The 12249-nt window shown below is 40.1% G+C and overlaps 1 protein-coding gene across 1 annotated transcript in view; it reads right to left on the bottom strand.

The window, feature by feature from the left end:
• Window positions 1-1267: 1267 nt before the first annotated feature.
• SPTLC3 (serine palmitoyltransferase long chain base subunit 3) overlaps window positions 1268-12249 on the bottom strand; it is a 160139-nt gene continuing 149157 nt past the window's right edge. The window contains exons 14-16 of the mRNA XM_026794488.2: window positions 8472-8607; window positions 7343-7472; window positions 1268-5018 (exon numbers count right to left, since the gene is read on the bottom strand). Of these exons, the coding sequence (XP_026650289.1) occupies window positions 4905-5018; window positions 7343-7472; window positions 8472-8607 (380 nt within the window). The 3' untranslated portion in view covers window positions 1268-4904. The remainder of the gene's footprint in view (window positions 5019-7342; window positions 7473-8471; window positions 8608-12249) is intronic.

Consider the following 12249-nt stretch of genomic DNA (forward strand, 5'->3'; position numbering starts at 1 on the left):
CAACATTTCACTCTTGTAACTCTTCTCATCAGTTCAACTTCTTGTTTTACAAACAAATTAGGATTACTATCAGAGTCCTATAGAGGGATAGAAATGAGGCAAGGAACACTAATGTTTCTCATCTGCAATTGCTTAGCAGAACAGAGGCAGACCAGAACTGGGTCCCTTGTACGCAGTTTAGAGCTCTAATTCTTAGGTTACAGTGGTTCATTGAGCAGATTTTAAAATATGGGCATTGAAGTAAGCAGTGAGAGTCAGAGAGTTTGTATCAGGATTTTCAGCACATCAGGAAATGCCAAAAATAAATAGATGGTCCTGGAACAATAAAAAACATCAGTGCCTCTTCTGGCCACTCTGAGAGTAGCTGTGTCCTTGGCGTGAGGGTCGCTGGAAAAGCAGCTCCCACATGAAAGCAGAATCCCCAGCAACGCACGGAACAGTTTCTGCACAGATGTCCTGGGGTGACTTTATGATGCTTGAATCCCCAATTGTCTGTTCTGTTCATGCTGGACAATAAGTTTTGCACCTTTAAGACTGGTTCCAAGAGCGAAGTGGGAGGAGAAGAAGCATGTAGTTTGTTACCAGAACCTGCACTTGCTCCCTGTACACAACTGGACCCAGTCCAAGTCTCCAGGTCTACCACATCTCTCCAGATTCTGTAATGGCACTACACTTAGGCTTTTCATTTGGTTAGCACGTGATATAAATGCATTTATCTTTGGTTCCTTATGGCACTTGTCAGTGACATGCTACATATGTGGAAACACACTCCCCTCTTTACTAAGTGCTGAGCAACCAGTCAGACCCTGGACTCCTGTTCCAATGGTGCTGAACTATGATTTTGTGTGGTTTTGGGACCAGCTTGACAAGCCTGAAGCTCTACCTCTGAAATGGATAAAGTGAGTCCTCATTATCTTGTGACTGATCTGCAGGGAGCCCAAACCACCCTGGATGTGTGAGTAAATGAAGGAAACACCTTGATGCTGTTTTTGAAGGCATCTAATGTTCAGCTTCCAATCATGGCATGAAATCTGCCATTTCTCAGCTGGTGGTGTGGTTTCTTTAAAATTTGGTCCTGATCTATGTTTTAAATTGAAGAGCAGTTAAACCTCATGCACAAATAAAAAGCAGATCATATATTAGAGAATCTCTATTGGATTTTGAAGTAGGCTAGAAAGCATATAAACACCTTTAGTACAGACTGCTTTTCTTACATCACTACTTTGTTCCCTGTCACAACAGAACAGGGAAATCTGCAACACACCTTCAACCAAACATTTTGCTTAAAAAAAAAAAAAGAAAATAAAACCCAGCTGAAATCCTACCTTAAATAGATCCACTTCATATCTTTGTCCCCTGCGAAGAGCAGCAGCTGTGAAACAGTTCAGAGACACCAGTGTTCAAACCCTTCTGAAACAAACGCAGGCAGCTCACCTCACACTGACAGGTTCCTCTCACAGTTGTACTATTTTTAAATAGTACTAGCTGTAAATTGCACCAATAATTAATTGTACTAGTTTTTAACTAACAGTATTGACTTCAAAGCAAGACTTAACCTGATCTACACTTGTATAAATGACAGAACAAGTCCATTCTTCGTTCAACAGCTTGGGTAGTTCAGATTTGGTTCGTCATAGGAATTTATCACCATCATGTTGAATTTATCAAGAAAAAAATCCCAAAACTTTTTTTACTTGAAAAGGAAGGATTAAGTTTGCAAGAGCTGATGAGAATACCAGGAAAAGCAGGCAGTGAGGCTATGCCCAGAAAGCCAACTGTTGCACTCAGATCCACTGCAGCTGCTGTTTCCCCCAACAGAGAACAGCAGAACAGAGAGAACAATAGAAAAAGACAGAAGTGGAGGGGGTAACCACCTTGACAAGTTTGATAAGATCAGGAGATGAAGACTTTCTAAAAGATGAGGAAGGGTAAAAAGTGCAGGAAAGGGCAAACAATTCAGTTTCCTTGTCAAACAGAAATAAATTTTCCCATATCATAAAGGTCAGTCAAGACTTTACATAGGATAACAGGATGCAGCTTGCCCACAAAAAGTTGGTGTAGTTATAATTAATGTATCCACTGGATTAAAATATGACAACTTGAGCATTTTTTAAATTTATGGAAGATAGCTCTTCAAATCCTTCTGAAGCAATTAGAAAGAACTATATTTTCCAAGAACACACGTGCCTGAAGAGGGAGCACATTCTGGGAAACACATGATCCTGTGCTAGAGGTGCAAATTCCCTAATGGGTACTCTATCAGATTTTTTCAGACACCAGTTAAATATTTGAGTCTTCAAATGCTGACCAACTCTAAATCTATAAAAATTGAAGTAAGCCAGCAAAAACTCCATACTGTTAGAAAAGCAAGTGCCAGATTATAAACCTCACGGGAAGAAACTAGTAGACTGAAGTTCCTGGGAGTTTTATAATTGCACCAGTGGAGCAGAGATTTCTCCCTAACTGTTCCCCAAGCACAGTGGTAGTCAGTCTGTACTTTCTCCAGTGTGTAAGGGATGGAAGAAATCAGAAGAGAGCACATAATAAATCAACTGACAGTCTCTAAAAAATAGCTGTCCTGTCTCCTTAATATGAGTGAGAGTAATGTTCTGAGGGCAGGAAGAATTCGGCTTTAGACTGAAAACATTCTCCTGTTGGGGTACAGAAAGTGATCACTCTGTACTTTAATCAATCTCAGGCCTCTCTTGGAGGGAAATAGTGTGTCGCCTGCAACAGTACATGTAATAATGTTTGCTGAAATATAAACTGTGGCTGTATACCCCAAAATGGAAGGTCAGAAGTCAACTGAGGATCTGACCGCAGAAGTTCAGCAATAGAGATCAAAAAGGAATATATCAAATCCAGTACTTTTCCTCAAGGAACAGGTTGCAGAAATTTCTCAACCCATCTCCTTTCATAGTAAGTGCACTCACCCTGTAACACAGCTGTGCACCACAAACTGCCAGAGTACTCAAAGATGAAGTTTCCTAATTTCTCCTTGTCCTGTGCTCGAGTATTTAAATATTTATACAGTGAGTTTGCTCTTATCCACAAACACAACTCCCCTGAACCTCTGCAATGCTTTTCCAGTCCATCCACCACAGTGAAGAATCACATGACACTTAGTCCTCCCCCAGCCCTTGATAAATATTTCCTAAAGCCGACATTTGGGATTACGGAATGTGTTGTAATCAATTCTTAAAGTTGTAGCACCACTGGATTTTTATTAACTTGCACAACAACAACAACAAAAATCCAACAAAAAATGGGCCCTCATAATCAGTCAGCCTTGTTACATCCTGAAAGCTGCTTTAACAAGCAGGGAGTAATATAGTGTAATTGGTACTCCACAATTTAATTGTTCTGTTCTTAAATCTAATATTGCAGCTGTGGGTTAAGTTTACACCACAGCTTTCAAGAGAACATGAAAGTGTGGTACATCTGTGCAACAGAAAGCTAAACATCTCTCATCTGATGTGTTTACAATGACATTTGATAGCGTGGAATTGTTTGGAGCTCATTCTTAAAGCTGCAGAACTGCTTTTCAACCCTGGGAAAAAAAAAAAAAAAAAGGCAAAAGCCTCCAATCTCCTTCCAGCACCAGCCCACACAGACCTGATGCTTGTGGCTGCTGGCATTGCAGGGAAACTGCTGGCTGGAACAACTCCTTCAGGTAGCCTTGAGCATTTGTTATTGGGCAGTGGACAAGGGGACAAGGGCATCATCCTCTTGAGAAGATACAATAATTATTTGAAAAACAAATGACTCAAAAAAAAACCCAACAAAAAACAAAACCAAAAAAACCTGAACAGAACAACCCCTGACATGCATAAAACAGATAAAAATATTTCAAGAAATGTTATTCCATGGATGACTGTAGCATGTATAGAAATGGCGGAGTTTTCTGTTTAGCAGGTGGCAGAACTGCTTACGGTATCTTGAACTTCACATAACTAACAGCTTCAGTATTATGTACTTGTTAGTCAATTTATGAGGCCCATAAGTAGTTCAAGAAACTTAGGAATGAGCCCATAAATGTCATCAGCAGTTTGTGCACTGCAAGTATCTGACTGTTTTGATCAAGGTTTTTATGGGAAAGTTAAATGTTTATTAAAATTATTTACTACTGCCCCACAAAAAGGGAGCAAGTCTGCTGAAGAACTTAGGTAGTGATAAGATGTGATAGGTTGTGGGTCAAATGAGTTGGCAGAAAAGCATTTCTGTTTATGTTTAAGCTCAAATTTTTATACAATTCAAAGTTTAGAGTGCATTTAGGTGACCGAGAATAGGTCTGTGGAGAGGAGGAATTCTCCCTTTCCCATAACCTGCTGTCAGAAATACATGATCTCATCAGGCTACTTTTCTTGTTCTCAGCATTAGCCTTTTTCTAACACCTTCTGTCCTTGGAGAAATGCATGATAGTGCAACTTAGTTAAAGAAATCACTTTCTGCTCATTCCTTTGTAGCAGTCCACACCGGCGTCTTGATTAATGCTCTTTAGCAGAACAGTCTCACTGATGAAGCTCAGCTATATTACACTGGAATCTATTAACTTTTTAAACTTTATTATTTCAGTCACAATTAAGACTATCTGAAGCCTCTTCATAAAAAAGGGCCATACCAAAAGCTGTACGTTACCAACTGGATCAATGGATGCATTCATTCTGCATCAAAAATACCTTAAGAAGGACAGATCTCCTGGAGAGGCAAATCTGTATCAATATTTCAGTCTCTTGAATACAAAAGTTTGATACAACGTGATGCAACACCTGAGCTTCCCCTCCGTTCAATTAACTGAGAAATAAAAATTGTCCTTAGAAGGGAAGAAATGCATTTGTATTGTTTCGTTTTCAGGTTTTCCGCCCTTTCATAGCATCATAATGTTCTTTTCATGGGTGGAAAACTTAATCTTCAAGTTCAAGCCTAGATTCTTCATACAGTTCAGGATGAGCTGACTTGGAATACCGGGAATATTTCAGATGTAGAAAATCACCCAATTCATCCAGAGCATTCAAGACCTGTAAGACCATGAGACTTTGTCAATTCTATTGGAAATGAACTTCTGCTAACTTTTACTTTACTGCAGAACCAGAAGATTATTTTAAAAAATCAATTAAAGTTTAAAGAACAAATAGGCAAATTTTGCATTCAGTCTACAACAGTGAACATCAGTGCGGTTGTAGATGTACAACAGCATCTATGAGAAAGGAATTTACTCCTTCAGTAGGTTATGGGTTATTAGTAAGTACATTAATTGAGCACAGATGAAAAAAATTACTTTTTCCAAAAGCACAGAGAGGTAACAACCAAAATAAAAAGTTATCTTTGCATGTGCAACAGAAATGTGTGAGGCTATACTTCAGTATTCCTCTGTAGCTCCCAAAGATTGGGGTTGCCAATGTCTTTTCTTAGGTAGCACTCAGCTCACAGTGCTGAGCAGAGTCAGCATAAATAGTCTGAATAGTTTAAGATCATTTTAGTGAATGCCATTATTTTCTATATCACAGGGACAATTTTTTCTTCATTAATAGTGTAATGCAATTTGCTGAACTGTGTCCCCAGCTCTCAGTGGATACAAAAATTAGCTGAGGAACTCTGTACCATAGGGAAGCAGCTCAGTGTTTTGCAGCATCTGACCCCCATTCAAGAGCAGCCAACTTTTTGGCATCAAAGAAGGAAACTGCAACTTTGATTTTAAGCCTGTTTCTGTTAAGCCACTAAAACAAGCTCATAAACAAAAAGTAATTTAGAACAAAAAGAAGTAATTTAGTAATGGTTTATGCAGAAAGATAGCTTCCAGGTCATTAAGGAAGTTATTCTTGGGAGCTTGCCCTTGCATGGATCTTTTCTCTTTAGTTGCAGGCTGAGATACAAAAGGGAAATGTTTTCATTGTGCTTGTTACCTGTTGTTACCCTGGATTTAGGCACAGCCACAAAGTGTTTTTTCCTAAAAGCTTTCTTTCTGCAAGTAATTAAACTCAGAGCATTTCCATTCCCCCATGCTGTAAGAGTGCCACAAGTACTGTGGCAAAAGCACAGCATGTTCAGTGATGGCTGGGGAGTGGCAGACCTTCCCTGGAAGCAGCAAGGTGCAGGTAGCAGGAAATGAATGCACCACGATGGCCCAAAAATGAGGTGGGCTTGACACTTGGGGGTGCGGAGAAAGGAAAAAATCAAAGCAGCAGCCTCAAGAGATAAATCTTCAGATCAACTTCATTGCCTGTTACATAAGCCAAAATCCTTACAGTCAAACAGCAAAAGCTAGTAAGGACCAACACAAGAACGTAGCTATGGTTTGTTCTACAAAATGCTACCTTGGTGTTGTTCCTTGTTAATAACTACTGAACCTTTAAAAGCAGCAGGAATTTTACACTGCACACATGCAAAGCAGGTTTTTGATGTTGTTTTAAAGCTACCTACACTGGTATGGGAGCTGCTCAGCAGGGCAGGACTCCAGCCCCACATCCACGTGTATCTCAGGATGCAAAAGGAGATTCAGGAGCTCTCTGCAGAGCCCCAGTGCTCGTCTGCATGAACCAGAGGCACATTTAAACCAAATGCCTTTCCATGTTCAAGGATTTTTGGCTTTGACCATCAACACTCGTGCAAAGAGAGGAAAAGCAAAGCCTGAAATTTATTGTTAAGCCTCTTTGTTTCATGCCTCTAAGTTGGCTCATTCTGAGAATGAAAGTATCTCAAGCCAGGCCAAAAACACCTTCGGCAAAAAAAGGAAATGAAAAATTTCAAAGAGTTTATTTTAAACATATTTCCATGTTGGAACAGAGGTTTATGATGGAAGTCCCAACACACTCTTAATGGTATTTCTGATACCAGAGAAAGATACAGAACTGAGACTTTCCAGACAGCACCAATTAAACTTGATTAGGCTCAAACAGTTCCAAAACTGTTTGCAATTTCCACCTGTACCCCCAAGGCTGTCCCATATACTTCTGCACTTCAAGAAACACATGGAAATATGGAATGGAACTATGGGTATGGAAAACTTGATTTTCAATTATTTCCATATAGTTTCAGGTTTCCTACTCTCATAGTTTTGACATAGGATTTAACTTTTGTCTTGCTGTGCTTTTCATGTAGGTTTTTATTAGTGATGACAGATTTGGTCACCATTAGAAATAGAAGAACATAAGAAGTTAACTGTCACATAACTAATTTCAGAAAGTAAAATGTATAAGGCTCAAATGCCTTTAAAGATCAAGTGCCAAGGCCATGAAAACAAATGTAAAAGTGAATTATTGAGATTCAAAGTAACAGAGGCAGAGCTTCTCCCGGTCTCCTTGGCACCTGAAGTTGATTTGGGCAGGACATGTGCTGCACTCACCGTGTCCAACATCTCCCGTGTATGTGCAGCTGACACGCAAAAGCGAGCCCTGGACTCTGTGATAGGAGTAGCTGGAAACCCAACCACGACCACCCCGATGTTCTTTTCTAACATGCGTCTTGCAAAAGCCCTGAGGAGAGAAAAAGCAGAAGGAGAAAAATCAAAAAGAAATTATTCCCAATAAACTGAACACAGACAGAAAACATTCACATATAACGCAACAATAGGTTAAATCCTGTTTTCAATTGATTGAATATTCCCACTGATTTCCGTAAAAGCCAGAATTTCACCAGCAGGACTGAGATTCTTTGCTGCTTAGCAGCTCATGAAGCCAAGTGGGTGTGAAATACTAGAAATGTGATGGCACAGAGGGCTCTGCAGGTAGACACAATTCATTTATGTCAATGAAAGTCTCTGAGTACAAATCAAACCATGTGGGCATTCACAGTCCATAAGGATGGAAGAGGTTGGACTTGTGGAACCTTGTGGAAGGTACAAATTCTTTGTTCCTGAACACCAATAGGAATAAACCTAAAATCTGTGTGATGGTTTATTTGCTCTCACAATTGATCTGCTAGTTAGGAAGGTTTGTGTAACATGTATGAGACCTAAAGCCCACAGCCACCCTAAGCTACCTACAAATACTTTCTACAGCTCAACACTTCCATTATGCTACTTCTGACTTCTGGTCTCTGTGTCCAAGTCAGTGCACAAGTGGTGCTTGAGGTGAACTGAATGATAAAACATGTAAAGACCATTCAAAGACCAGATGGGAAAAAAAAGCTGGTTCCTTCTGAACCAGTTCATACATCAAAGGCAATGCGTCTCCTTTAATAATTACAAATTCAAAATCAAAAAAATTCAAATTCAAAATGTTATCAAAAGTATTGTTCCAGACCATGTTAAAAAAGGAAAAGAGAAAAAAAATTTAAATTCTGACATCTGGAACAACTCAAAATTAAACCTAGGGGCAAAAGGAAAACAGAACTAAATGACAGATTCAAACTACAGTGTATGTTTCCCCTGGGAAGCACCCACCACAGAGAACATCATCTTCTGCAGTGTGTACCAAATAACCCACAAACTTCAATAGTGTTTATTTTGCCAGCAAGGTTTTTTCAGTACTTACCCTATCTTACCAGGCATATAAAGGAGCAAGGGAACAACAGGAGAATCATCATTGCCATAAATGATGAAGCCCATTTCATGCAGTTTTCGTCTGAAGTACCTTGTGTTTTTCTCCAGCTGACGCACTCTTTGGAGCCCTGAAACGAGCCAGTCAGGAGAAAAGTCAGTGCAAAGATCATAACTGGAGTCTATTCACAGGTAAGAATCAGGGCTGGGGGATAACAGTTTGGTTGAAATGTGAATGTTGCTATTTGATTGAGAAGAAAAACATGGAATCAATGCAGCTGCATTGATTATTATGGCATTGTAGGATGGATGGCTGATACTCCTGTACTTGTGAGGTGCCTTCCCATGGACAGAAACAGTCCTTGTCTGAGGATAGACATCAGGACAATTCCCTGGACTTTGTGGTGCTTAATAAAGCCTGCTAGATGACACACACCTACAGAGAAGTTGTGCAAGCAGGATCTGGAAATCAAGTATTTTCTTTCTCAGCATAACTGACTATTATCTCTGCATCGTCCCTCATTTGGCCATGGATCCACAGATGGGACCCCAGCAAAACTGACAGGAGAGAAAACAATTATTTTTAATAAAGGCAAAAGACAAAAAACAGCAGAGAAAAATGTGCTTGAAAGGACATTTCAGCCGTTTCTTTTGCAGTGCCACAAAGGAGAGGGTTTCTGACAAGTGCAATGGCTTCCCAACCCATTGCATAAAGAGGCAAGTAGTAGGAGACATATTATGTCCTTCCACCATTCCACCTGCATTATATCTACCCAGTGAGCTGATCTATGTGCTGCTTTTGCACTGCTCTGAGGTGCTGACAGGCATGGTGCCACCTCCTCTATGCCCACATGCCTGCCCAGTGCCAGTTCAAGTTCACACAGCCAAGTTGAGCCAGGCCTGCATCTGCCTGACCTTGCCAGGAACAAAACTGCCAAGCCACCCTTAAGCAGATGGAATCTCCAAACCTAACCACTGTTCAGTAGCTTGTGTCTGCCCAGCAGAGGTGGTGAGAATGTGTGGTAAGACTGGGAGTTAGCAGGACAGAGTTACACTCTTAACTTTCATTTTCCTGCTGTTCATCAGCCCATACTTTCAATATCACTTACATTATGTCACCAGACATGAACACTGAAACCTCCAGTGCAACTCATTTCCTCTTTTTTCCTTTGCCTTTGCACAGATATTATGTTTTCATTCTCCATTTATGTTTTCATTTTACTTTACATTTCGTTGGCTTCATTCTTCATTTACCACTTTCTGCTGTCACCATTCTCTGACTGGAAGCCAGCTTCCTAATTCCCCATCTTGCTCTGAATAATCACAGTGGCCAGTAAGGCATTTGTAGCAGCTACATGCTACCTTTGGTAGATTTTTCCTCAGACCACATTCTGCCCCCAACATCTGCTCTGGCTTTTCTTCCTTTTCCCTCTTGGCTGAAGTGGGGAACAGCACACTTACATGAACATCTTCTACATTAATATTTCTGAACATGTGTAGGGTCGAACAAGATCTACTACTTCATTTGTTCTGTATCCTCCAGAGTCAAGGTTCTGCCAGTGTTCTGGCTGGGAAATTTATAGGGAAACTGGGACTTGCTTCACAGTGTTCGGTGTTTTGCTTGAACAAATTAAGAGATCTCATAAAAACAGTGCATTTGTAACTTTATGCACAAAACTGCCCACGCAGACAACCTGTTACTTACAGTCTCAGTCATTCAGTTTAAAGCACTCAGTGGAAGAGATCTGCTGGGTTAGAAAAGGCCACAAATAGTTTAACTATCTCTCTAATGCTGCTAAAGCAAAAACAGCTGTGCCAGAGCAAGGAAAACAAATGAAACACAAAAGCATCCTACTACAAAGCTTTCCAGTCACTAATAAAAACAATAGTCTGTGGTATTTCCAAAAATATTTTTGGTGTAGTAGATCTCAAAGAAACAGGAGGAAATATTGAGGAGGAGGAGAAGGGAAGGGGAGATGATGGTAAGGACAGGGAGTTAGAGAACTACAGAATAACGTGGTTGAAGTCTAAAGAGAGAATTTTTCCCTTTTTAGAAATTGTAAAGATGTTATTAGCACCTCCTCAATGTCCAAGCTATGAGGAGGAGGGTGGGGGAGTAACCTGAACTCAGCGCTCAAAGCCACTGCTGTTTCTTGCTATCTTAGCAGCCCCTGAGCGAGTTTCCAAACTCTCAGTTGGAAAGCATTTGAAACTACTAGATTTTCAATTAGGGAAAGCTTTTCATAAATGCAGATGTTCTTGGCGAGTGCAGTTTAAGCCTTGCTGCCTTCTCCTTTCTATTCATGTGTTTACCGCAGAGCTGGAAACACAGTGTGAGCCACGCAGGATTCCAGGCTGTGCTGTTTGCTATTTATCAAACCATATGCGCAGGACCCAGAGTTGAACAGTTTTGTCTCCACTTATTTTTGGTGCTGGAAATTTAGACTCCAGCTAAGGAAACTTTAGAGCTGAAAGAGGAGGTTCAGGCAACCCCCCAAAAGTCAAACCCCTCTTCCTTTTCTAATCTTCTTTTCCTGGTTCTACATCCTCAAACAGTTTGTGATGTGAGATCCCCCCTTTCAAGGCTCCCTCTGGAGCTCATTTCAAGCCAGCCAGTGCTGATGCAAAAGAGCCACTTGGATGTTTTAGCAATATCCCAGAATACTAATTTCATTTGCAGGGATGCATTAAAGAGCCAAATAAAAGATCAGAGCACTCACATATATCTGGAGGGGAAAAAAAGCACATTAGGGGACGACTGCTACACACACTATTTGTGGGTGGGTGGGTGGGAGGAACCTATTTCTTTACCAAATGTCAACACTTTCCTTTCTCATGTTAAGTTTTGTGGTCAAAGACCACAGACACACATCATATATGCACACTTCTTATATGCTGTCCCAATAAGAGCAATAAAACCATTACAATTTGTAGCTGTATTTCAACACTCTTTTTCATTCTTTTATGGGACCTTCCAACATCAGATAAAGAGGCAGATCTGAGCAAAAGGTTTATTTTTGTCTCACTGGCCTGATTTTGTCCCCACACTGCAGATTAAGAATGATGAATTCAGTTTAGAATCAGGTCTTAATCCAAATTCACTGTGGGATGTTTAACTAAAAGCACCACATTTAGGAAGCATTTTCTTTGATTCCTGAGGCTGGGATCTTGCATCCTTTAATATTTATTGAGTCAAAATCTGCCAAGCAGACCCTTGAGCTAAAAGAATATGCTTGCATCTATGTAAGTGTAAGAATTTACCTGTATGAAACTAATTAGAGGATCAGGTCCCTAGACAGTAAATATGTGTTACAAAATTCTTACTTTGCAAAATCCTTGAGGATTTACAGTCTATGCAAAGAGCTTAGAGCACAGCATGCAGCATATCCAGAGAGTTATATTCCATGAAATATGTGAACCACAACACAGCATATGTTTGGAAAAAAACCAGCCTGGACAGGGAATACCAACACTCCTCTATTTGAAACTAAGCACACTAATGCTCCAGAGTATTCAGTTAAGGCTGAGAGCAACTTTATTAAGTGCTCTATATCTTCTTATTGGTTAAATTAAGAAGGGACAGAAGGAGAAAAAAATGAACAATAAACAATTCCCAAATTTCACAAGTTGTCTTCACGCTGCTGGGAACACACACGGGTGATTTATGGGAATTTTTCTGAAATAAAGGATTAATTGCCTGGATGGTACAAGAAAAGCAGATTTACTGCATCAGCAATCCACCTTCTGCTGGCAAATTTAGAGTTTTCATTTGG

Source organism: Zonotrichia albicollis, chromosome 3 (assembly GCF_047830755.1).
Source record: "Zonotrichia albicollis isolate bZonAlb1 chromosome 3, bZonAlb1.hap1, whole genome shotgun sequence".
Taxonomy (NCBI): Eukaryota; Metazoa; Chordata; class Aves; order Passeriformes; family Passerellidae; genus Zonotrichia; species Zonotrichia albicollis.